The sequence below is a fragment of the Hippichthys cyanospilos genome, chromosome 3 (genome assembly GCF_059441005.1).
Source record: "Hippichthys cyanospilos isolate Australia breed blue-spotted pipefish chromosome 3, RoL_Hcya_1.0, whole genome shotgun sequence".
NCBI lineage: Eukaryota > Metazoa > Chordata > Actinopteri > Syngnathiformes > Syngnathidae > Hippichthys > Hippichthys cyanospilos.
In genome coordinates this window covers 20,642,512-20,670,082 of record NC_142371.1, presented here as the reverse complement: position 1 = coordinate 20,670,082, position 27,571 = coordinate 20,642,512, and the positions used below count along the sequence as shown (strand labels likewise).

General features: G+C 39.2%; 1 protein-coding gene across 1 annotated transcript in view; it reads right to left on the bottom strand.

Annotated features, from left to right (window-relative positions):
• Positions 1-27,571, bottom strand: part of myom3 (myomesin 3) — a 62,181-nt gene that overhangs the window by 18,279 nt on the left and 16,331 nt on the right. The window contains exons 4-19 of the mRNA XM_088409635.1: positions 25,041-25,194; positions 23,712-23,869; positions 22,991-23,083; positions 22,807-22,895; positions 20,761-20,805; positions 16,035-16,166; positions 15,801-15,962; positions 14,050-14,191; positions 11,931-12,130; positions 10,325-10,378; positions 9,057-9,184; positions 5,086-5,269; positions 3,922-4,096; positions 3,725-3,846; positions 2,024-2,211; positions 730-856 (exon numbers count right to left, since the gene is read on the bottom strand). Of these exons, the coding sequence (XP_088265761.1) occupies positions 730-856; positions 2,024-2,211; positions 3,725-3,846; positions 3,922-4,096; positions 5,086-5,269; positions 9,057-9,184; positions 10,325-10,378; positions 11,931-12,130; positions 14,050-14,191; positions 15,801-15,962; positions 16,035-16,166; positions 20,761-20,805; positions 22,807-22,895; positions 22,991-23,083; positions 23,712-23,869; positions 25,041-25,194 (2,153 nt within the window). The remainder of the gene's footprint in view (positions 1-729; positions 857-2,023; positions 2,212-3,724; positions 3,847-3,921; positions 4,097-5,085; positions 5,270-9,056; positions 9,185-10,324; positions 10,379-11,930; positions 12,131-14,049; positions 14,192-15,800; positions 15,963-16,034; positions 16,167-20,760; positions 20,806-22,806; positions 22,896-22,990; positions 23,084-23,711; positions 23,870-25,040; positions 25,195-27,571) is intronic.

Genomic DNA, 27,571 nt, shown 5'->3' with positions numbered 1-27,571 from the left:
TTTTTTGAAGAAATCGATGTGAATGTGTTGCTTTTTAATAGCTAGAATTAAAAGAGTTAAGCTGGGTCATATTTGATACTTCAATTAAGAAACTTTACATTGAGATATACGCAAAGTTTATTGACTAAATCAGGTTTATTAAAAAGCGTGATCCCCCCAAAAAAACCACCCCAAAACTAAACAACTTTGTTAGAGGCTTTTGAAGCTTAAGGCCTGTTGAGGTTCACTGCTTCCACTAACAACAATGCTCTAACAGAGAAGGTAAAAAGTAGTCAGTTGCAACGCTAACTATAGCAATTAGCACTAAGCAATTCATTCACTATATTTAGCGACCTATTCTTTAAAATAGAAAAGAAAGCAATTAGACATCATTAATGGGCATAATTTTCAAATATTTTTTTACGTATGACAGTTGAGGTGCCCTGGCCACCCCACATAAACATTTCTGGCGACGCCCCTTCCTCGCCACAAATATTTTCCAAAGGTTTGCCATGCCTGACCTGTATAAATCCACATGAGTTTCGATGCTTATTTCTGTCCATCCATCTAATACTGTTTAATTGCTGAACATGTTAAATGCAATTTTTTTTTAAATGCTTTAGTTTTGACAAAGTTTTTTTTGACCCCCCAATAGAAGACTTTATATGCTGTGCCGATGTTAAAATTATTCGGTCAATGCACAAAAAGCTGCACAAAAATGAACAAATTGGAGGTTATTTTGGCACTCACCAGGCTCCGGCATGGTCCACTCCTCACACAGGAAAGCATCGCTGGCCTCCGATGGCTTTCCCACACCAACCATATTGGCAGCAAACACGCGGAACTGGTACCAATGCCCACTGGTCAGGTTGGACACCTATTTAAAAAAAAAAAAGACTCAATAAGGTAACTAACAACGGCCAAAAAATGACTTCAGTAGAGTGGAGAGCATGATAAATGTTGAATAAAGCACAACTGGGGCGGACTTGGCATTCCGGCTGTCTTTCCCCTGCCATGTTTGTTTTGATTTATTGCTCCCGGGTCGCACAGGCGCTTTCTCCGGACTCCAGCAGGCGTTTGAGAAGGCATTAGTGCTGCTGCCACAGCGTTTTCTCTTGAGACCACCGCAGACACTTTTGCTTTAAGAAGAGACGGGATTCAGCCTTATTGATCTGCACATTGATCTTACTATTCGCAGCCTCTTAGACTTTCAGGCTCTTATCGCTTTGGTGAGACGCTCTCGACTTCGTCACCCGGGGCCGAATGATGCACTTGGAGGTGCGGTGGAATAAAAAAAAAAAAAAAAAAAAAAAAGGGAGGATGTTTAAGTCTTGGAATTTAAAATATGACAAATATTTTTGTTAAGTTTTTCTTCAATAAATCATGCTGGATATATAGTAGACACAACGCTAAGGTCCGGGCGGGGAGAAGATGAATGGAGTGTTTTGATAATTCACCTCATAAGAGAAAAATGTGTGAGACGTGCTTTAATTTGAATAGAAAGTCAACATTACAATAGTGTTTTTCAAGTCCTATGTATTTAACTACCGGTATTTATTGAAATGACTCTTACAACAACTGAAAATTAAATGAACAAAAACAGCTTTTTTTATTGCTAAAAGTTACTTTTTAAAATTTAAATTCCCAACTGATAATTTCTTCAATGTTTGGCAGGCCGATTTAAAAAGCTAATGCCGCATATGCTTATTATTTATCCATGCCTGTTCTACAATAAGACCCTTTTTAAGTAGACATGCATATTTCTAATGATGGGCCTGTGACATGCATTTGACAGAATGCTTCAAGAATTTTAACTTACTCAGGACTTAACACCTAATTTCTTGTCTGACTGAAATTATCCGTTGTCTCAGGCAGCTGAGTGATTGCACAACCAACCTGAAATATTGCCGGTTGAACGACAAGTCCGAAGTAACCATGACGACTGTGAAAAAAGCCTCATTGACTGAAGCGGCTTCTATTGCATTTGTGAGAGCAGAGCTCAGTGTAGCATTTTAAAAAAAAGTGTTTAAATACATTTACAGACCGAGGCCCGCCTCTCGTTGACCGCTTTCACGTTGACCTCCCGCCACGTTTCGGCGCCCGCCTCCCGTTTGTCCAGGTAGTACCCCCTCACGGGGGCGCCACCATCGCAGCGAGGCCTCCTCCATCCAAGAATCATCTCCGAGCCTGTGCACATCAGCAACGCGATGGCCGAAGGAGCCGAGGGGACGCCTGGAGTAGAGCAAATAAAGAAGATGGAAAATCCCAGCATGGGAGCCGCGGCTCAATTGACATTCAGATATGGTTATATTCAAGTTCCTCCTCACGAGGAGACGAAAGGAGTGATTGGCAAGCAAATGAGTCTTATTATCTGACAGAGTTAAAAGGAAGGCCTAGCGCTTCTCTAAAAGCCACGTTTATTATCTGTCAAGAAACATTACACCATTACTTTTAGCTGATATTCACTCTGTGGAAAGAACATTGTGCCCCCCTTGGTCCATCAACTGTTTGGTTGGTCAACTGTAAAGCTCGGGGGCTGGCAAACTTTCATACGCTAACCGCCATTTTGACCTTCCAAAGTGAGGATAATACTGCATATGAATGAATGAACCGAGAAATAAAATGTCTTTTTCAGTCATCCTTTTATTCATGAAATTAAAGCCAAACAAATTATCCAATAAAAATGCTAACCAAAATGTTTTCCGCATAAGGACCGTGCAGTGAGCACAAAAAAGACTTAGAGTAAAATATAGGCTTGTAAAATAATGGACATTTACAATATTTACAGTACCCGTCAAACATTTGTAAAAACCTTCGTATTGAAATGCTCTCAAACACATTAAGACAGGGGTGTCAAACTTATTTTTATTGTGGGCCACATTGTAGTTCTAGATTCTGTCAGAGGGCCGGAATACATCTAAAAATAGTCTAAAAAAGCATCCTTAACAGTCATTGCTTACATTTTGACATACCCCTGAATTTCTCTAAAATCCTGAAAATTTAAAAATCCTTAAAAATAGAAAAACGTGTCTAATAAACGCTGTTTATGCTTGTTTACATTGTTACCTAGTTTTGAAATCAAAGGCCGGTAAAAACTGTTCAAAAGATAGATCTGGAACAGATTTTTTTTTTAAGACAATCTGCAAGTTTAGCTAGAAACCTGACATCAAATCAGCATTTGGCGGGCCACATAAGATGATGTGGCGGGCCGGTTCTGGCCCCCGGGCCTTGACTTTGACACCTGTGCATTAAGAGCTCAAGAAATTCAAGCTCTTAACACTTGAAAGTCATACTAGGTCATAAAACAAACCATATATTAGTTTGAACAACATTTTTAACTTCAACAATTGATTCCTTGTGTGTATAGTCTGAAATACCCCAGTATCAGTTCACATTTTATAACGTACAGAAAAGCATTTTATTAAATTTGAATGTGTTGGCAATCATTTGACTGGCATTGACATCTAACATCTAAAAATGTTTTCTTTTAATGTTACAATAACAGCAATCGTCTGCTTTGTCAGTTAGCTGGCGGACTGGTCCATCAATTAGTCAATCGTTTAAAGGCTTGGACAATCAGCTGATCGTTTGATCAGTTGGTCAGATGGCCCATGAGACAGTTGCCTGTTTGGCTTATTGGCAGTTTTACAGATTGGCCAAGAAAACCCACCTGAAAAGTCAATCAACCGCCAGTGAACACATCTAAAAGCACGTAAATATTTAGATGGCTCTGCAATGCACTTACGAATGGCGGCTTTGACCAGGATGGGAGGAGACTCCTCAGAGTAACCGCCGTTTCCTGCTCGACTCACCGACTTCACCCTGAACACGTATTCCTTTCGATTCTGCAGGCCGTGGACCGTAAACCTAACGAGTATAAAAAGAAGAATCGATCAAAGAAACGTGTGTGCGCCGCGGGGACAAGAGGGCCCTTTGCATCACCTGCTGTCGGTAACAGGTTTGTTGTTGATGACCTTCCAGTCCCGTTGACCGGTTTGGCTGGAGTACAGGTAATATCCCAGGATACCATCCTTGTCTTTAGGCTCTTGCCATTGAAGCAACACCGAGGTGTCTGTGTCTGGTAAAACCATGATGGAAGAGGGTGGAGCGGGGACAGCTACAAACAAACACAAACAGCCATCAATGAAATGTTTAGCCAACAGAGACTATATTGCCTAGAATACTGTAGATGGTACAGACTGTTTAACGGCACTAATATTTGGCATTTTGAATTTGATCACTTAATTTATCATTTGAATGTTGAAAATCCTATGGCAGACAGTTTATCACTTAAAAAATTAAATTCAGGGAACTATGTTCACACTTGCAATTGTCAGTTAACTGTGTGAGAGATTCTGCTGAACTTGCTAACACCCTGCATCATTTGGTTTTGTTTGAAATGTAAAAAAGATGAGTGAAAATTTTTACATTTCCATTATTTTGAAAATTGAAACATGATTTACTTTTGATCTTGTTTAATTTTTCATTATTTTTTCAAGGCATGCTGATGAAGATGGTCTAAAGATGGTCTAATAAAAAAGATCTGAAAAGTTATTCAAAAACATTTTAGCAGTCGATAAGTCTTTTTTTTTGATGACATTATTTCCTTTTACCGAGAATGAATATAGGCTTTAAATATCGGTTATCGGCCGAATGAGTAATAATAGACTTTCTGTCTTTGAATGACACCCGTTTTGTCGACAAGTGAAGAGAAACCAAAAAAATAAAAAGGACGAACTAAGCATTGAGGCAAAGTGTTTTTTCGTGGGAGACCGACAGTGTCCGTCAGTCCATCGCTGACGGACGCTTATTTCGCTAACGAATGATGGATCGGCATACATTTGTAAAATAGCCACCTCATCTGCTGACAAAGTGATGACTAAAGAATGTATAAAGTAAGACGATGGACCAAAGGACTGACGATAACAGTTAGGATCAGTTTAAAAAACATGGGCGGGCGGACAGACGATGACAGGGGGCCGAGGGCGGCAACAAGTGATGCCTGACGGACCAGTAAAAATTTATCTATCCACCTTCAACCCAAAACATATCCATCTATCTTTACGACAGACACAATTACTCCATTTGTACACATACTGTACTTACGTTGCAGTTTTCCCAAGCAGATCGGGCCACTCGGCTCTGACGGCTCACTGACACCATACTTGTTGACAGCGCGCACTCTGAAAAGGTATCTCGTTCCCTTGACCAGGTCAAAGACGGGGAACCTGGGAGAGTTGACCACAGTGTCCAGACTGACCGTTTCCCAACTGCTCTTCCCTTCCTGTTGCTAAAACCAAACCAAAAACGAGAGTCAGCCTACTTCAAACAGCCTCCATCTTTTTCTTTTTTTTCCCCAATAATTTCCCAATGTGCTGGAGGACTCAATGTGCAGACGGGTGAGCTGCCAAAGTATGATAACTCCTTCCAACGGAGTACCATCACTCACTGGTAATTGTGTCGTTATCTGCTGCGAAGCACTTTACGCTCTGGCAGGCATAAAGACTGTCACCTGTTGGAAGGCTGGAAACTTAAATGGATCAAGATTCAAAGAGCTATGTGCAAATGGTAGGTAGCAAATGCAAACTAAGTACGGACTCATATGCCAATAGATCCGTATTGGTATGATACGTCCGTATTTGAGATTCACACACACAAACATCCACAGAAAAGAAAGCTCTAACAGCACAACATCGATACCATTTTAACAGCCTGACACCAAAAAACATAAACTGGCCAGGTAGAGCTATTTTAAGCTAAACAGACATGACAACACCCTGGAGGAGGAGTCGCAGAATTCTGGAAACTCAATCCAAATTGAATATTGATAGTCACTGTACGATGTCACCATTTTTACAAAGCAACCGCATAACGCTGCAATCACAGGAAGAAAGCAAGCAAAGTAAAACAAATGCAAACAAAAATGCACATACAATGCAGCAAAAAAGATGCGATCACAAAAAGGAAATAGAAGAAAATGTAGAACAAAACACGCGGGGGGGGGGGGGGGGGGGGGATTCAAACAGCAGCCACATTGAAACACAAGGAAAAAAAAGTGCTGCAAAAATGCAGTCACAAAAAGACTAACAAACTTAAAATACAACAATTTTTTAAAAACATGCAGTGAGAATGAAGTAGCAGCTTACTACTTGTTTGCCTCATTCCTGTGTTTGTAGCGTTCTACCTGCATTGCCACCATAAAGAAATCTCCATCAAATAACTACAATGATAAGAAACTGTAATCGTGAAAAATATGATTAGTAATTGTCTTTAATGCAAAATAAAAGTTATAAAATCAGATCTTCCGACGGTGTAATTATTAGAAAAATTCATCCATCCATTTTCTAGAGCTGCTTATCCTCACCAGGGTCGCAGGCTTGGTGCTGCCTATCCCACTTTGGGCAGTCGGCACAGGACACCCTGAACTGGTTGCCAGCCAATTACAGGACACACAGGGACGAAAAAACAATCACACACCCAATCACGCCTAAGGACAATTTAGTATGTCCAAAACACCTGCCGTGCATGTTTTTTGAGTGTGGCAGGAAGCTGGAGTGCCTGGAGAGAACCCATGCAGGCTCGGGGAGAGCATGCAAACTCCACACTAGAAGCCATGTGGATTTTAACTCGTGTCCCTGAAATGTGAGGCGGACGTGCTTAACACTGTGTCACCGAGCAGAAAAATCCATCCTGAAAATATTTGAAGAATAGGACCACTTCAACTGTTAATTTCGGCGATTAAAAAGTTCCAATTATCCAGCGGTAGCACAGCGTTAGTGTCGATGTCACATTTTGTTACAAATGACTCGCATTTCTGTTGAAGTGATTTTGACTTTCCGACACGCTTTGCCAGAGGTGGAAATCTAGAAAAGACTGTCAAAAGCCACCGCCGATTATAACAGAACTCGCTCAAGGGTGAGATATATTTGAATGCGGCCTTCATTAAAGAAGTGGACGGCAGTGGCAAACTTTTGTATTTCACGTATGCCTTCGACAGTTCTGACAGTTTTATTACCGCGGTAACAAATAACAGTCCAATAAAAAATTATATTTCCTGCGGCACGTTCCTGATAGAGCTGGAAAATGTTGGGGCGTCTGGGCTTGATATTGCACAGCCTAGGGGGCCTTTATTGCAGGGGGGGGGGCCCACAAGGGGGAGAGATTCATCTTATTTGAACATTCGCTTGAACTTTTGATGATTCTCTGGGATAAAAGAATAAAAAGGTGGTGTGATTTTTTTTTCCCCGCAAGGATGTGATGGGAGCGCTGACCTCAAACTGCACCCAACCTTGAAATCACAGATGTGCATGCCCACACTATGTGTGTGTTCACTTGCACCTGTCTCGTTAGATTAGAGCTGCAGTTGGGAGCCCGTGCTTTTAATTTGCCACACGTTCCATCACAGACCCAAAATCAACAAATGCGCGATGATGAAACGACATTGACTCTCCAATACAGCAGCACACTGGAAGCAATCCCTAATACAACACACACACACACATATATATGGTCACAGGCTTACAACACACACATATACATATATATATATACAGTCGGCCCCCGGCTTACGAGCACCCTGAATTACGAACAATTAGCCTTACGAGCGTGGATCAGGGAACAATTAGCCTTACGAGCGTGGATCAGGGAGAATTTTGTCCTCCGCTTACGAACAAACCTCTCGCCTTACGAGCATTTCGACATGCCAGCCATTGAGTATATGGATATGTTCTCGTTTAATTGCGTCAGTTAAATTAACAGTAGCGACAGCATTAATCATCAGTAGATGCTTGGGGCAGTAACGTGAACGCTATTGCTCTTACAACGTCACACTGACTGTCTCACTCACGGTGTCTAAATATATTACCATTTAAGTGTAGTGTTTGTACAGCTAAAGGGAAAAACAGCTGACATGAAATTAAATGTGCCGATTGCAGGACAAAGAATTGTCATTGGTTTAAATGTGTGTTTTTTTTAAATTAATTGTCAATACATTCCAACCGTTTAAAAAAAAAAGTGCGAATAATTATCAGTCAGTCACGGAGATGCGAATATGCTATTGGTCGATTAAGGTCACCCGGTCTCACTCACGGAGATGCTATTGGCCGGCGTTACACGTCAATCACAGAAATGCCGATATGCTATTGGCCGAACGCCTTTATCTAGCTTGATGGGACAGGATGGAAGTAAGGAGAGAAAATTAGTGAAAAACGGAATGTTGTGAAGACTTTGCAAACTTTATCTGTTAGACATAGCTTCTAAAATTACTAGCAGCGGTAAAGAAAGAAATAAGAGGATGATGTTTTAGTACCTGCGTGATTTGCACCCTGACTGAAAGAGTTACTGTAACACTGTAAGAGCAATAGCATTTCTATCGCCATATTGACTTTGAGCGTAGGGCTCTGTCCCCCTCTGCTTACACCCAGCTCAAGTCTCGTCGTTTTAAAGGTAAAAGCTATTTATCCATTGTAATTATTATGAAATGTAAGTGTACAGCAGATTATGTCACTCGATTTTAATATATGTATACAGTGTGTCGTTTTTACCTAAGGCTTCGGCGCGCGTTGCACGCATTCACGAATTAACATGGGTTTGGATTGCCCGCTATACGAGCAATTCGAGATACGAGCGTAGCCGCTGAACGGATTAAGTTCGTAACCCGGGGGCCCACTGTATATACATATATATATATATATATATACATATATACATATATATATATATATATATATATATATATATATATATATATATATATATACACACACACACACACACAGTATATATACACACACACACACACACGCCGGAGTGCCTGGAGAGAACCCATGCAGGCTCGGGGAGAACATGCAAACTCCACACTAGAAGCCAGGTGGATTTGAACTCGGGTCCCTGAACTGTGAGGCGGACGTGCTATTCACGGCGCCACCAAGCTGCAGATTCTGAGTTTATGATAACCTTGGTACCTCATGGTACTGCTGCATCACGATATTATAATTATAGCTCGAAAATATATAATTTTAAACACACATAGGAAAAAGCCGGCCTTTAGAAAAATAGCAATCCTGAGTTTCACTGACCCGCTCCACATAGAATGTGAGCGGCTCCTTGCCTCTGGGTTCCGGTTCGGTCCAGCTCAGCACCACGTACGTGTCACTCAGCTCGCAGGCGTGGACGTCGGTAGGCGGAAGGGGAGTTTGGACCTGACCTGTGGTGCAAGGAGAGGATACAGAAAAGCAGTTGGAGGAGAAGAAGAGCTCATTCTGTTAGTAACTACATGGTTTATGCTCACTGTATTTTGACATTAAAAAATGCTTTTGTCAACACAAAGACATTTTGTGCTTTGTATGATGTTTTTGAACACAGCACAGGATGCTGCAAGATCATCACAGAAGTGAGAATGCGTACACATTTTGGCGTGTTTGCCAAGTAAAACGACGCACCTGTCAATCTTGTTATCTCACATACCACAAAAACAGCGTGGATGTTTTACGTGTAAATTAATATTCATACTGAAAAAGTACATTCATAACATAAATATGACAATTACTTTGGAACTGGAAATTCAGAACCAATTTTAAAAATGAAACTATCCTTTTGTGAGCAAAAAAAGGCAAAAACGTGTTATACAAACCGTTAAAATAAGTCATTTATAAAAATCAAAGTGAAACCAATAATAAATCTTTCTTTGATTTGAAAGAGAAGAAATTTGGAATGAATAAAACAAATAATAAAGAAAATTATACAAATTTACATACAGTATACCATTTTTTAACATAGCAATGTATTATCTTGAAATATTCTATTTTTCAATGTAAATGTGAATCAAATTTGTTGATTTCGTGTGTGTGTGTGTGTGTGTGTGGTGCCTAACCCTCATTGGTAAGACTGCTACTCACAAGCGTGTGACATTTGAAAGAAAGTAGTGCGCAATTGGGTCCAAATGAGGATTGTTCCACTGAGTGCCGTTTTGGTTTATGAATATTTCATTAGCTTGAAAGAAAATTTGCCTGTGATGAATGAAGCTGCACACAACACACGTTTGATGCATGTTTTCACCTTCATGTGTGCGTGTGGAGGACGCGGCTATGGAGACAGAGTGGATGCATTCTCACGAGTTCCAAAACGACCGAGGCGCTTGCGGCCATGATGTGCATTTACCGAGAATCCTTTGGGGGCTGTTCATTGTCTTCCCTTCTGAGAAATGGAGCGATCAATTACTGCGGCGTGTTGTCCAAAACGAGATGAAGACGCATTAGGTTGCGAGCAACGCAGAGCTGTGCTGCTTTGTGGGCGTCCTAATGACATAATTTAAATGACGCTAGCAGTGGAATGACATCATTCTCACCTTCCAGTTCATCTTTTGTGATGACGATGGACCTTCCTCTGTGATCTTTGACCACTAAAGGAGAAAGACCGTTAAAGACACGCCTAATGAAATCACACTAATGATCATAAAAAGCAATGCGCGTGTATCAAAATGGCGGCCACAGGTTGGCGTGACAGCTAGAGGAAGAGAGACACAAATAGGTGAGCGGGAGCAACACGGATGGATGGAGAGCAGGCCGGAAGGCGGTCAACCCTATGTCTTGTCCTTCATCTGTGTTTAATGATGCACAACACTGGACCAAAGCCCATCTGCCCTCAGTATTATATATTGAGAGAGAAATACACACATGGTCTCACGAACACACACACATGCCACATCTCAGTGCACATTTCTATCCCCTGAACACTTTGCAATGTGCTCATTGACAGAATCACAAATTTTAATCGCTCAAAATGAATGTATATACAGTGGTACCTCATATTAGTTTAATTTGTTTTGTGGGCGACAATGCAACAGAACTTACCGTATACTGTACAGTGGTTCTCAAATGGAGCTACTTGAAGCTTCACGTGAGATTTTAACAGAGATTTCGACATGTTTCATAAAATCGAGTGGCTTTAATGGCTTCACAGGAACTACATTTTGTTTTCAAATTAAGACCAAATGGATTGGAACATGAAGCAACTTATTGCCAAATTGTGTTATAGTAGTTCCAAGAGGTGGGCATTTTACATTTTTTTTGCTGGTCTGTGGGTCGTCAGTCATCGGAACACCCCGTCATTTTTTGGAGCCGAAAATTGTAATTGTCGATCTGTCGCTTAGTCAGCCAATTGCCTGTCTGTCACTCACCCCGTCATCATCATTGCCCACCCACAAAAAATTAAACCCACTGGAATGACATCACCTCTTTGTCAACGGAAAGGCATCCTAAAATACTATGCTCACCGATGTGCGAGTGATTTATTCGTTCAAATCATATTTTAAGAAGAAAATAACACAAAATTCTCTTAATACTTAACTCTAACCATTGCTTACTTTATACTTGCACAATGAATGCATTGAACAAAAGTGTGAATTCGGTTCATGAAACCATGACTGAAACACAGTGTGAACATTGGAATCCCAGCCACGTTGGCTATTTTCATTGAGCAAGCGTTGCTTCGTGCAATAGGACACTTTCTCACTTAAAAAAACTTCTGCATACTAATGCTAGAACACTCAGCCGGTTATTCCTGGGTGCATGTACTGTATGTAGGCTTGCTGCTTATTTAGACTGTGTTTAAACTTCTATGCGCCCAAGTATACAGCAGGTTAAACGTTTCTTGTAAATTTGGAAAATTTAAACGGGTGAAGTAACAAACCGTTACCAACAGCAACAGGTGACACAGGTGGGGAGAATTACAGCAACAGATTAAAATGACTCTAATATAATCTGCTGTTATCGGTTTTAGTCCATCATTTTTAAAATGTTTTCGTCATTCGGAGGTGTGTCAGTACTGACCAACTACCCACCTCTGGTGATTCCTTTGTGTTATATATCAATTTTGTGTCAGTGCTGTTTAGAGAACAGCGATAGAGAAAAAAAATGGCAAAAAAATGTTGTCTTTAAACAAAAGGGCCATACCCATGGTCCTGGTATGTTGAAGGGGGTCCTCGGTGAGAATGGGCTCAGTTGCCTTGGAGGGGCGACCCACGCCAACCTGACTGACTGCCCGAACTCTGAACTGATACCTGGCTCCTTCTTTCAGCCCAAACACCGGGTAGTGGCAGGCTTTCTGAGGGTGCTCGTTGCAACGCACCCACTGGCCCTGGCTGAGGTCACACCTGTTAAAAAAACGAACAAACAAACAAAAACAACAACAAAAAAAACAGAGGGACAGATTGATGGCTCCCCGCAAACATAAACGAGCACATTACTTCCAGAGTTTCCCTTTATAATGTAATGGCGAGGCCACACAACAAATCTAAAGCGGTAAACACCCCGCTAAGACCCGTAATAATCGTGGTGCTCAAACAAAGGGCCACCCAAACACATTAAAAACTTATTTCCAAAGACAAATGCGGGGCCCGGATAAGGGAACTTCAATAACAATCTATTGCCGCATTCCGGAAAACAAAGAGAGATGAGCGGAGTTTGCACTAACGATATGGCTGTTGCTAGGGAACTGGGGAGCTATGTTGTCCTCTCGCTTCCAGAAAACGGTCATGTTTCGGAATTCCATCCACCACTCCAATTAAAAGACATAAAACTTGCACAGTGCCGTCATCATGCACAGATGAATGAGGACATTTACAGAATACTAAATAAACCCTCACAAAGACAAATTACAGAGCAAGCAAGTGGATTTTAGACAAGACCAAAGGCGCAAGATGAACCTGATTGATTGGTGCGCCGATAGCGAGTGAGCAGCACCTGTTTTTCCAGCAGGGGTCTTTGATTCCGGTATTCGCAGGATGTAGAAAGCTGATAATTATCACGCGTAACATTCATCTCGTGAAATCTATCACACCTGCTGCCCGGTCCCTGTCTGCAATTTTATCAGCCGCTAATCAATTTCCCCCAGAGCAAGATGAGGTTCTCATGTTAGAATCTTGCTTTTGTTCACTTGTAACTCAAGGACTGTCGGGAAATACATCCAAAATATAGAACTTTGATATCCCGTAATTGTAATTAAGTCTTGATCTGACTTTTGTAGTGCCATAATTAGGTATGTGCATATTTGAAGGTGGCAAAACAATATAATAGCACAGTGGTTCTCAAACGAGGGTACCGGTACCCCTTGGGGGTACTTGAAAGAACTCCAGGGGGTACTTGAGTTTTAATTAAAACAAACAGACATGCACACATCCTTAAAAATAATTATGGAGTTAATTCAGTATTTCAAGAAAATATAAGTTCATCAACCTAATTTTATGTTCAGTTGGTGATTCAATGTCATTATTTTAAAACGCCAGATTGTCCCCTATACTAGAATGGTTCGACCCAACCACCTCTTTTTGTGAACAAATCTTTACTATGATCCAAAAAGAGGACAAGAGGGGTACATCACTGATAAAAACGTTGAAAACCACTGAAATAGCGGAAACAGCTTTCATGAGCAGCTGGCCCTTAGCCACTCCTTTTGTTGCAACTCAAGATTAAAATCGGTGTGCCACACTCAAAAATGCTCACATGCAAAAAAAAAAAAAAAATCAATTCAATATTTATAGTTTCATGCCATGTTTCTATGGTTCAAAAAAAAAAAAATACAGCAAGGCAGGGATGGGCAACTGGCAGCCCACGATTCTATTTAAAAAATGGCTTCAATCTTTAGCATTTTGACGAACGAGCATATATTTTTTAATGAAAAATCTGATGGCCAAAACTAAATACTAAAACTGTTGAAACTTCAAGAAACTAGTCATTTAAATTTTGAGTTAACTTTATGACAGATTCTGACGCTAGGGACACTCTGCAACTTTTGTTTTTGTTTGAAAATAAAAAAAAATAAAAATACATATACTTTAACATTCCTATGATTTTGAAAAACTTGATATGCTGTAGAAACTATAAAAAGCTGTTTAAGGTCTCATTTAACTTCTTGAGACATGCCAATGTCTCATGCAACGATAGTTTAAGTTGTAATACCAACACCCACCACTAGAGGTCAGACATGACTTAGTTGTGATTACCTGGACCCTTAAAAAAAAATGTTCAGCAGGCCTCACGACCACACACGGGATACTACATTTGTTCTTCTGACCTCTCGATGTAATAGCCCTCAATTGGTGATGACCCATCAGCGCTGGGCGGCTGCCAAGTGAGGAAGACATAGTCCTTGTTGACATCGGACACTTGGACCAGCAGGGGAGAAGCAGGACCTCCGACTACTGTGGCTGGTGCATCTGAATTGTGATAAATGTAGATAACAGTAAAAATCAAGGAAGAGGGAGCTATTGGTGAGGGAAGAGGACATTAATGGCTATCTGTGTTATGTTACAAGCTATAATAACACAACTGGTGGAGCGAATGAGAGACAACAATTAAACAAACAAACAAAAAAGAATGTTCCTCATTTATGCAAAGCGGATTGAAGTAATGGAATCTTACATGCTCCAAAACCTTGTCTTGAGGCTACGAGTGGTAATATTTTTATTCTCTCCCAATAAAAATCATCCAATATATCTTCCCAAATATTTTCCGTCAGCTCCCATGTTTGTTTTTGCTCTCACGAACCTTCTATTTGTGATGCAAATATATCTTCTGAATAGAGGCACATAGTTCGGATTGACTAATTAATACCTCCAGCTCTTGCAAAGAACAGGCTTCGTAACAAGAGAGACAGAGAGACTGGAGCCCAGACGTGTTTTCAGTGTTTGAGGTGTCATCTGTGAGCTGTTCCTTGTCTTTGTGTCACTAGTCACTTTGCTCTGTGGGTAATTCTGTCAAAGGTATAAGACATTCTCTGTATGAAAAGACTTCTGCTGTGAGCGCTATGATTGGATTATTTGCAAAAATACCTGGCTGTGGAAAAAAATACATACATAGGTGCAGAAAAAAAAAGTTAACAAGCCTGACTGATGATACAATTTTCCCACCTGAATGTGCCGGCAGGAAATTAAAGCAAAAGCAAACTCTGGTGGAAAAACAAACTATCTGGGAGTGCAAAACACAATTTACGAGAGGCAAGAAATGGCACACTATCATATTTTGCATGCAAACACATATTTCAGAATGCAATGCGGTGGGTGGAGTGTGTGAAGTGTTTTGAGAATGATCTAACGCGATGTGACAGCGATTTGGTCTCACGGGAAACTGCAGAAGAATTCATACATTATGACCGCCTGCCCCTTTAACCCTTTCACTCCCGTTGAGACAATACGTCCCACAGCTTTTCAAAAAAATTGCAGTGGGTATAGGAATCTTAGCAATAAACATCGAATGGCATTCCAGCGATTCATTGCCCTCCTATCTACAGATTGTAGTGTCATTTTGCAACTTTTGCATCCACAACAAGCCAGTGCTAGGCTGAATGTCAACATGGTAGGTTGTGTTGTATAATTTCTTGTGAATTACCCATCTAGCACTGAGGAAATATGTTGATAATATGTGCTATACGGTATATGTGTGTTACTATAGATTACACTGATGACTATGTATTGTAGGCGTTTGATGATAATTTTCACTTCTCTGACACGTATATATTATTTTTACTATTATTGTTATTAATATTGGAACAAATATGGGACAAAAAAGAAAATCCCAGGGGCAGTAACCTAATCTTTGGAAGTGGGAATTTTTTTTAACTCATTTTCCAAGTACTACACACATTGGTAATGTCTCTAAAATAGCATCATGGTATATTGTGGTTCTGTTATAGGCTAATAAACCAGGTAAGCACAATCCAAAATGTGTCTTTACTGGTTAACAGACTTTACAGACAGCTGACATTTTGTTGTGGGGAAACAGCAAAAAACACACTAGACTCAAACCTATGCATTCCATGGTTCTCACCTTGAACATAGACATAGGCGCTAGACTCCAGAATTCCATCCCAGGTCTTCAGGCGGACTGTGTAAACTCCTTCATGCTCCTTGTACACAGTGCTGAGTGTAATCGAGGTCGTGTTGTTTGTTGTCCTAATGTCCAGATCGCCAGATTGGATCAGTTGTGTACCTGAAACGTCCACAAAAATGGATGCTTTGGTCGCCATCTAAAGATTCCTTCCACCACAATAGAGGACATTACCGTTTCTAAACCAGGTGACATCCTGTTGGAAGGGCAGCAATGGTGAGGTGAAAGAACAGTTCAAGGTCAGACTGTCGCCTTCTTTCACCCAGGTTGGCGGAAAGGCGCTAGCAAAGCCGGCTTGCTGCGATGCTAGAAAATAAATGATCAGCAAAGCAGTCAAAAAATACATACCAAACTCAACTATAAAACTTGGTGTAAACATGGCCTGAAATTTCATTTTCAGGCTAAACATAGCCTGAAGATATTTAACTCAGTCACTCCCAGACCAGTCAAAATCAAATACATTTTTGACCTCTATCGATGTCAATCCCAGTGAATAACATACAGTATGTCAAGCAAAAATACAGAGTAAAAATTAGTCTTTGACTTCAATGGCAGCGCATGAGTCAATCTGAATCAGAAGGTTCCATGAGCTGATGAGAATACACGAAAAGTCCCACTTTATTCCTTGATAATAAGGTGAAAGATTTATGATGCTAAAACTGAACAAAAATGTTATCTTCTATAATAGTTTTGGTCTTTTGGTCTAGTACCACCACATTGTGCCACAATATATCAGGCAGTATTAATACTGAAAACGATGCAAAAAAATTAGAAGCTGCAGTAGTAGTCATTGTATGATTTTTGCTTTACGTGTATCGTGTGAAAGTCGCAATTGTCACCTCTTTTCTTTACAATAAAATGTTCGATGTGGCGCCACGAGTTTAAACTGTAATCTGAATAGTATTGCATTTGTGGAATATGAATTAAGCAGAAAAAAATCCCCTATTCATATCCACCCCAGGGGTTGGTCACTTCCTGGAAAATTAAATTACACTTGCTCAGGTAATGACCAACCACGGCTCACCTTTCCAACTCAGAAAACAAGTGGGCCTCGTTTGTGCTGCAACGGCAACAACAACTACAATGTCATTTTCAGTTGATAGCAAGAGGAAAAATATCTGCCCCTGAAATGGATTTAGCAGCTATTTTTTGACACAAACGCAATATTAATTAGAATCTCCTGTTTAAATTAGTGTACCCACATTAACATTTTTGACTTGTCTCCGCCTTTATATACAGTCAATCTATAACATGGAATAAATGGTAGCACATTGTATCGTCATCTGAGATCAGAGATTTCCAAATTCCCAATTTTCTGTAACAAAGCCTATGAAATGAAATCCTCTCATAGACAGGGACACGGGAACATACAGTATAAATAGAGAACAGATGAGCGAGGCATTCCCTAAAGGAAAGCACGATGCAAAAGCCAAAGATGTGACAGCTCGCGGATAGTGAACAGTTCCTGACATGCCATTACTTCAGCTAGCACTTGTCAAAAGCACCGAGGCGATACAATCCCAGAAAAAAAAAAATAAAGAGAGAAAAAATACGGGTGCTGTGAGGGCTTGCTGTCAGGGATAAATCAGAGAAAATGTGGCATAATTTATTTGGATACACGCTGTTTTATTAATAATCACCCCGACTGGATCCTCTTTGCCATCATTCAAAGGCTCGACCTTTGCCTCACCGCTAGCATAAATGTGCCGCCGTTGCGCTTTTGTTCGTTGACTCGTTTGCCTTTGCACGCTGTGACCGTTTCCATACGAGATATTAAAAGAAAAGTAACACTGTCCCCTAACACGCTGACAAAGCTCTACTCGAAGGCTTGCCGTATTTCCGTCGCGCTGATGTTGACATACAGTACAGCGTGTAATGGAAACGATATTTGAACCATCAACTGAGTAATGACTTCAGCAATGGCACACCTAAATGTTAAGGTATGGCAGGAAAGAGACTTAGCGCATACAGCGGCGCAAGTAACAATAAATCATTGTGAATGCACTGCTCTGGACTTTGAACTGTTTTATGAAGGCATTTAAAAAGGCCCGTTTTATTTGCTTTGGCATGGCAAGAGTTTGAACTACGTATGTGCCAATCAGAGTTTAACTAGGGGGATTGTGTGAATGTTATTAGCAAATTGTGTGAATGTAGAAAAAAAATGTATGCTCGAAAAATCACTCACAAAAACTTCCTCTACTTTGGGTGTCATCCTGGACGGTTTCAGTTAAAATTTAAAAATCGGTGATGGTTGAGAACAAGTCAGGGACACGTACGTAGACCATCAATAGGTCACTTGTGACTAAGGTCAGAGAGCAACCATCTTAGATTGACACGTGTTATTTTTTGCCCCCACTTAAAACATGATCATAAATCCGTATTTGAGCTCGACATATTTTTGCTTGAAGATTTGACGTGTATCGGTATAGGCCTTTTTTTTTTAGTCCGACTGGGAGATATGAATAAATCAATGTGAATGGCTGATGCAACGGGATGTTGTTGTTTTTTTTTCAAATACAGTAATGCTAAGAAAATACTTTCTATATTGTTAAATGATTATTCCGTTTCAATGGATGATTATTGTTTCGTTTGTGGAAAGGAAAGGTTTTCCCGATTGAAGTACCTCCGGTTTTGGTGACGACGCATTCCCGTTTCCGGGTTTGCAGACGGCCGCGATAATCGAACGGAATGCTTGCTATCTAACGGGATCCTCCGTGAATTATCAGGCAGGAATGCCTTGTTTTATCATATTTCAAACATATGAGTATTAATTATAAGGTATATTTTTGTCATTTTGCCGATAGAAGAACTTCAGGTTTTGCTGATGACGCATTTTCAGGTTTGAGCTATTATTTTCTATGTGTGTTTCAATAAACATTCTTTAGGCCTCTAACAAGCAATTGTCATAGCATGCAATATGCTTTTGACTGTCTGTCAAACTTGTTGATTGATTTGAAACCGGCATAACGCCAATGCTATTATATCAACACGTATCAAAAAGAAACTAGCGCGAAGTGAACACAAATTCCAGTGGCAATTAAAATGCCTCTCCTTTCAGACAGAGCCAAAGCAATAAAAATGCCCTTGGTCTTTTTATAGCTGAATAATTCACTCTGTTCAACCGGTTACTGTTGCGCTTGTCTGCATAGTTCATTTCTGAAAAAAAAAAGAAGACGGCTATTTCATCTTCCCTAAAAGGAAAAAAAAAAACTGGAGGTGGGCAAACCGCTGTTTTACTCGGTCTGTCACTAATAAATGTTCGTTTGGCCAACTAATGACGGACCAGCAAAAATTGATAAAAAGCCAACCTCTGGTGGTGAAGAAGTGATGACGGAATCGAGGGTAAAACAAAATGATGGACATACGATTACAGTTTGGTTTGGCTTGAAAACAATGGTGGACGGATGATGACAGAGAGGCTCGTGGCGCAGTGAACTACGAAAATAGTAGGAATCTTTTGACTGTTTCGAGATTCAATTAGATCCTGAATTTTGGATCTATGATTTGATTCAGAAACGATTTTTAATTCAAAACAATTTTTGTTTCAAAACGATTGGACTCGCTTGAAGGGATACTGTGTAATTTTTCGCATGCATCTGTGGGAGCTTTAGGGGCATTATGGTAAATGCAGCACCTCCTGCAGTCGCTATAACTGATTTGGCAACCTCCGGAGGAGTGGCACCCCCCCATGTAAGATAATTTAATGATAACTAGACCTACATATTTTTAAAAAATACTGTTGGTTGTTAAGAACACATTTCTTTGCACGTTTTTTAAATGTATAATTTAATTTGTTCCTTTTTAATTTAAAATTGTCTAAATCTTACACATTGTCCCTTTAATGATTTCTGCTTCAGTATTAATATATTATAATTCCATCTGCTTTAGACAGAATAATAAAATGAGACAATAAGTCTTTTTTCCTTACATTTATTAAGTTCTGAACAGTAAGGATCATGCCTTCTTCCACAAAAACATAATGAGCCATAATATCGATTTTGGGACATTTTAAATTGATTCTGAATTTTGATGTTTGACAAACCTGATTCCAATGTGAATTTTTTTTGTTTTGGCACACAGCCACAGCTGCCCTGGAGTTACCTATGCCTACAAATTAACCCCTCTTTGAATAAATGATTGTTGGGTTTATTACTTGAATTAAAATTGTAATCATCCAGACCATTTGAAATTTAGGAAGATTTAATTTTGGGCCATCACGCCCAGCCTTAAATTGAAACAAATTGAGATCAAGAAACTCAAGATCATCAGATCATAAAGCAACATCCACATCATAATGCTGACTGCGAAAATACCACGATGTGCAAAGGTGACCTGGATATTAGGGACATTTTTATATAGTGATAAACAAAACAAAACACTGAACTTGACGTTTGACTAGTACTGTACAGTAACATTTGTACCAACTGAAACGTAGAACGAATTGAACCGCATAGAAAATTAGAAAAGTATAAATTTGCCTTTAGTGTGACCTTACCAACGCAAACCGAAGTAGCAAACGTTGATGATTGCCATCCGCTACACCTCAAACACAAACTTTCAAATCCAATGTAGCAGTTCACAGATACAAAAACAACCACTTTGAAACAGAACGTGTGTCTCGTAAATCTGTTGATCTTTGCTTTGGGATGGGATCTTAGGCCAAACATTGTTGCATCCAATATGTGAAGCTATATGAATCAAAGCGAGAACAGAACACACACCCTACTGAGACTGGGATTAAATATACATCGCTGATGTAGCAGCTCTGGCAAAAACTATCCCAATGGACTTTTTTAGACCCTTTGAATCCATGGACAAAACAAACACAACTACGGAACTCTAAGCTTGTGTCACATGAATCGTGTAAAATAAATGTGGACACTCATTTTAAGGAGTTTACCTTGAATTCGTGAATCATCCGAACCAGCTGTGGCTCCTTTGTATGCTGCATGGCGTACGTAGCAGGACCAATCAAAAATGAAGACATAGAAAAAAAAAGGTGAGACAATGTGACACACTAGTCTGAAAATACCAATATATTTCATATATAAGTAAGACATGAAAAATCAACTTTAAAGAAAATGAAAATATTGGTCTCGGTGCTGCAAGGCCACGGAAGATTGTTTGAAATCATCGCGCTGACTCTCCTTCATCTACCTTTCGAATTCATTATGCATGAGTGCTGCAATATCACTTGTTATGTAATAGAGGCAAAAAGCTACTTCACTATGCAATGTGAGAAGAGGACATACAGTATTTGAAATGTGTCAGAAGAGATCCAGGCCTGGTGTCAAAAATGTATATTTCAAACCAAAATCGGCTAATCCGCAATGAGCATCTGACAGTTCCTGAAGAAAAAAGGTAGAAAAGTGAGTTATATTTCAATTGGGTTACTCTGAGGAGGACTTGTTGGATCTGAGAAGTATCTTTTGTGACACCTCATTGGAACCATTCGTTTTCGTCCATTCACAGTGATTTTCGGTTTTTCAAATCGGCTTAGTTGGTCTGACAATTATTATACAAATAAAATATCCTTGTTCATCTGTCTTGGCTTATATTAAATATGCGTTAAACTGGGATCAATAAATCAATTTCTCAATTATTATGAGATGGAAAACATTTGCTTTGGCGAAACGAAGATTGGGAAATACTTTTTCACACTGTAAAATACCGACGATTACATTGACTGAATTTACTAAATGAATGCATTTTACATTTGAAACGGCACAATTTCACGTCACAAATGAAGACTTGAGTCGTTACTGTAGAACTGTTTCGGTTACTTGTTGAACCTGTCAAGAGTCACGTGACGTTAAAGCTAAACTTCAAACTCAATTTAATAAATACGTCTAAATTTGAGCGATTTACCTTCTCTGGACTTCTTTTGGCTCTTAAATGTGTATCGTATGAAGCCATTTAGATGGACGTCAAATGACGTAGTAAAAACACAACTGAACGGAGTTCACCTGTCGGAAAATGGATGCTAACTCAGGTAGCGGCTAACATGCGTAGCTAGCGAGACATGACTGGGCTTGAGTTTCAAAGTTGTAACTCTTCCATTACGGGGTGAAAGAGAAGACAGAAAAGTTACCACCAGTAAATATTTGCCAAAATTTTCAGGAAACTGCGACGTTGCAGGTTTGATTTTGGAATGTTGTCATAAGAGCACGGAGCAAACACAAACTTTTGGAGACAGAAGGTTAACTACACGCCCGGTGAGTAAAACGATCGTTTTTAATAATAGACCTCTTGCCAACCATGCATGTTTTCAGGACTGTAAAGTACTTGCTTGTGTTAATTATTGTTTTAATTATAATTAGATCAATTATTACTATTTGTATAATATTAATTTTGTAAGGTAAGTGTCCCAGGTTGATGACGTAGGAGGGGCGACGTGTAAACGGTTGCCGGCTGTACATCCACTTAAAAGTGTGACAAGCATGTCGCACTACCATATTATTTCAATTAAATTAGGGACGTTCAGTACCACTTTTGAATAAGCGGTAACACTAACTTTTGAATGATAAAATGTTAAACCAATGAAAGATAATTTCTGACCAAAGCTACTGCTAGTCTAAAATAAAGAGCCAATTTAATGAAGTTGTACTAAATTAACAAAAGTACAAAATAAAACTTCCGTAAACTAAATACAAATGCAAAATAAACACCGTCTCTACTGTATTAAAACAACTTCTTGAGATTTCGTTATGTTCAAAATAAGTGCAAAATAATACGTTCACAAGTTAATGTTAAGCATGACACTATGAAGCTGGAAACTGAAACAGAATGAGTAAAAGCATTCAGCAGGAAAAAAATGACCTCATTAATGCACTGGATGTTTAAATATAATATTCCCCCCCCCCCGATCAATGAAGGTAAGTAAATACATCAAAGTTAGTTTATGCTTCAAATACTGGAATGAAGGAAGTCAGACAGAATTACTCACAGTTCACCACAAGTGTGGCGAAGGTCATGGCTTCACCTAAGGGACTCTTGGCCACTACTTTGTACATGCCAGCGTCATTAGGAGAGCATCTAATGGGATACACGGTATGCATAAATTGCTTGGGAAGTAGATGTATAATGTATATGCCTGGAATGTTATCATTCATAGATTTTCAGTCACATACCGTCTTATCTCCAGGTAATTAAGACCAAAGGCTTGGTGAAGCCCGTAATTCCATGGCATCTTAGGTCTCCTCAGCACCTCGCCATCTTTGTACCTTCCAGACACGATTAATCAACAATTTCACACAGTTTACTGTTAAATAAAATGACATGTAACATTGCTTTTGATGGCAATATTATTACTTAGTGTTCTAGTGGTCTGCTGTTCGTTTTTTTTTTTTTTTTTGTGGGACACTTAAAGCTAAAATATTTCAGTGGATTTCGTGTTAATCGTGTCAAGCAGAATGACTTGAGGGGTTTTTTAAACACCTTGGCATAAGTGCATTTATCATGCAGTTTTAATGCAGTGCTCCATCTTTATTTCATCCCATCATTTTACTGAATGTATTACAACATCTCGATCTGCGATAGCACGTGTTCACATTAGTGAACTGGAGTTTTCTCCAACTGACTGGGCAAAGAGGTGAGGTTTACCTTGGATCGAATTGGATTTTTGTTTTTTTAAATGTGAAAGTAAATCATGGTTGGAGAAACCTTACACAAGCACGAGAACAACATGAGAATTAAACCTGGAACCTCAGAGCAGCGTGACAGGTGCGTTCATCACTAGTGATAATAATAAAAGTCCCTTTTGATGCAAGAAAGACAATCTGGATTTAGCGGGTCAGCAGAGACCAGAAACAATAGTGCAGCAGAAGATTGGATATTTATGAAACGTCTTACCATGTGACCCGAGGGGTCGGGCAGCCTTGGAGCACGCAGGCCAGCTGCACCGTCATGCCCTCCCAGACTGTGTGAGCCCTCAGGGGCACGGCGAAATCTGGCACCTTCTGACTTAGACGCTCCAGAAACTCCAAGTGCTCGGACGCCTTCTTTTGTGCCTGAAGCGATGCAAAGCACAAATACATTTAGCATAATAATGTCATGATGAAATTACAAGCATAGGAACAAAATTTCTCCATTTAGGAAAAATGCAGATGGAAACTCTATCCGTTATTGTAACATTTCCACATAAATAAAGCGTTGGCTTAACTTAAAAGGTGTTGTTCAAACTTGTTAATGTGCTTAAAGGGCTTAACTGCTGAAAAATAACATTTCTTGTGACTTTCCACAGCAAGGGAGATTTGTTTGCCACCTTTTTATTCGCAAAGTGTAAAGTAAGAGGAGTAGGGCCAACGAAGAACAAAAAAGTTGGCAAAATTCTCAATTTTAACACAGAATTCTGATTGAAGTCCTCACTTTAAAATTTGAATTTAAAATAGCAATCCTCACTTTAAAGTGAGAGTTCTTGACTTTATTCTCAGTCTATAATCTCGGAATTCTGACTTTAGACAGAGAATTATTAGTTCAAAATGGGAATTCTGACTTTAAAGTGACAGTCTTGACTTCAAAGTGAGAGTTCTCGCTTTTAATTGATGATCCTGACATGATTCTGAATTTGTTTTAGAGATTTGAGTTTATTCTCACAATTCTGACTTTAAATGAGGATTAAGGAATTGAGCATCAAAACAGAATAAATACTATAAATTATTCAAAAACATGATGATAAAGTCAGAGTTCTGACTTCAGAATTGCCCATTTAAAATGAGAATTCAGACTTTACAATGAGGCTTCTGACTCAGAAGTCTGAGAATTCTTGCTTTAAAGTGAGAATTTTTATTGAGAAATAGTTGAGGTACGACAATCACAAAGACAGCTTTTTTTCCCCACAATTGGAATATTTTTATCGTTATTGTTTTTAAAGGGACACTGTGTAAAATGTAGACCGTTTTTTTAATTAAAAAAGAATAAAAAAATGATTATAAATGTCAAAAACTTGCAAATAAATGCGTTCTTAACAATCGACAGTATGTTTTAAATATAATCGTAGGTCCAGTTATCATTAAAATATATCACATGGTGGGGTGGCACTTCTCCGGAGGCGGCCATGTTTGTTAAAGCTACGGACAATGGTAAATGCAGCACCTCCTGCTGCCCGTAATGAAAAATTGTCAAATCTTACACAATGTCCCTTTAAGTCAGAATAATCTATTATTAAGTTACGGGACTTACCTCTCTGCGAAGGGCCATTTTGTCCACACGGGTACGTAGCAAACGTTGGTTCCGGATCATACTTATTTCAAACTTTTCTGCCTCGTTCCCAAACATTGTCCACTCGTCTCTACGGTAGCTTTCGTTGGCCGCTAGAGTTTCCCTCAGGATCTCCCTGGTGGTCGCAATAAACTAATAAATCAGAGGTGTCAAACTCATTTTCATCACGGGCCACAATCTAGTTATAGTTTCTGTCGGAAAAGCCATTGTGACTGTGAAGTCAAAGAAAAGTATGAGCGCCACATATTTACTCATTTTGAAATCAGAGGTTGCTACAAAACTGCTCAAAAGGGGTGACGGTAACAAAAAATGTGTAAAACTTAATGATAATTAGCAAATTTGTTCATTATTAGCATTTTGTAGGCCAAATAAAGTTATCTGGTGGGAGGGATCGAGCCCCCAGGCTTTGAATTTGTCATTTAACTGATCATGATGAAATTGGATGATTACGCCAAAAAACAGGACAAAAATATGGATCCTTGCGAATCAAGATTCCATTTTGTATGTGGCAAAAAATTTTGATGACAAAAAAAGAGACTTGAAGCAGAATTCCGTGCCATCCGTGTCTGATTTTCTGAACTTTGGAACCACATTTGCAGTCTTTGGCGTAATTTTATTTAGAAACTCCAGGAGATAGATGTAACATCAACTGTTTCATTTATGTCTCATCTGCGGGAAAATTGCATTACAAATGACATTGTATAGCTCAAAAAGCTTACCAAAACAAAGGAATTCAAGAATTTGCAAAGAAGTAACTATAACACAATCTAGCCACAGGTTGCTTCATGTTCCAATTCATTGGTTCTTAATTGGAAAACAAAATTCTACTTTTCCTATAATACTTTTTTAAAACGTGTTTATTTGCTCTTGGTGTCTGAATATTTTTCTTCTCACATTACTATGTTTTCCCTCAATAAATTAATTGAAAATTTCTTTATTTGAAATTTCAACTGCCCCGTAGGAAAACTGACTACTCCTGTGCTTACATCCAGAACGAAAATACCCATCGTGCAGTATGTTTCCTTTTTAGTTTGAATTGCATTTAAAGAATCGATATCTTCCTCTTCATGAGAAATGAAGAACAGGTGCGATTGAGGTGAAGAAATTAACTACCTAAATTTAAAAAAAAAAAGGTAAAAGAAGTGGAAAGAACCTTTTGAATTTTCAAGTCAAGACACAGCAAGACATACAGTAAAAACCATTTGGACGCTGGCTGACATCTAAGAGGGCTCAAACTGCAATTTTACATTGATTGAAGTTTCTTTTTTGTCGTCAGCGCAGTCCAAGACAAATGCTTTTTCACATTTGACAGCTTGATGAGGTCCATGCGCGACTGCTCCATTTCAACCGCGCGCCTTGTCATTTTATCCGAGGACCACTAGCGCCCCACTCGAAAGATTTCAAAAGATTGATCTCTTGGAGTTTAACCTTGCCGTTGCTTCAGATTTTCAAGAAGAATTTCTTGCAAAATGACTACTTCCTCTCCAAAACTGCTTCAGGTGTGTAATCAGCAATCGCCGTTTGGTTACCGTTTAAGCCAGCGGTGTCAAACCTACAGTCTGCGGGCCGGTTCCGGCCCACAAACGGGCATTATCGAGATGATTTTGTAATGTAAAGCATAAAAATGAGCTGAATTATTGTCATTAAATGAAAAACCCGAACTGTTTTAGGATTAATAGCGATGCTGTGCTTGTACTATTTTGGACAGTGTTAAAAAAACAATAATAAATCTGAAGTTATTGTTTTGAAGTTAATATATACAGTGATTTAATTAATCAGGCCCACTTGGGAATAAACATTCCTTCATGCGGCCCGCAAACTAATATTATGACACCCCTGGTTTAAGCAATTGATCCCTAATACTTTTGAATCAAAGTACCGTATTTTCCACACTATAAGGCACACCTAAAAGCCTTATTTTTTTTAAAAAGCTGATGGTGCGCCTTATAATCAGGTGCATCTTATATGTGAATCATTATTGAGATTCAGATTTGTAGATGGGGAATGAAGTGATAAAATAAGCTTCACCAGTTTCTTTTGTGTGTTTACAGTTGCACAAGGTTGGTCATATTGACATTGAGTTATTATGCTATTGAGAGTTTAGAGTTATTATTTGAGTTATTTTTGTTATTACTTCGAGTATTACTATATTGTGATTGAAAAAGTTTGAAAATATATCCTTAATTGAGGGTGCACCTTACAATCCGGTGCACCTTATTTATGGAAAAAGTTTGAAAATATGTTATTAATTGAGGCTGCGCCTTATATACGGAAACAGTTTTAAAATATGTCATTAATTGAGGGTGTGCCTTACAATCCGGTGCGCCTTATATATGGAAAAAGTTTTAAAATATGTCATTAATTGAGGATGCGCCTTATAATCCGGTGCACCTTATATATGGAAACAGTTTTAAATATGTCATTAATTGTGGGTGCATCTTATAATCCGGTGCGCCTTATAGTGCGGAAAATACGGTACTTTTGTTGAAACA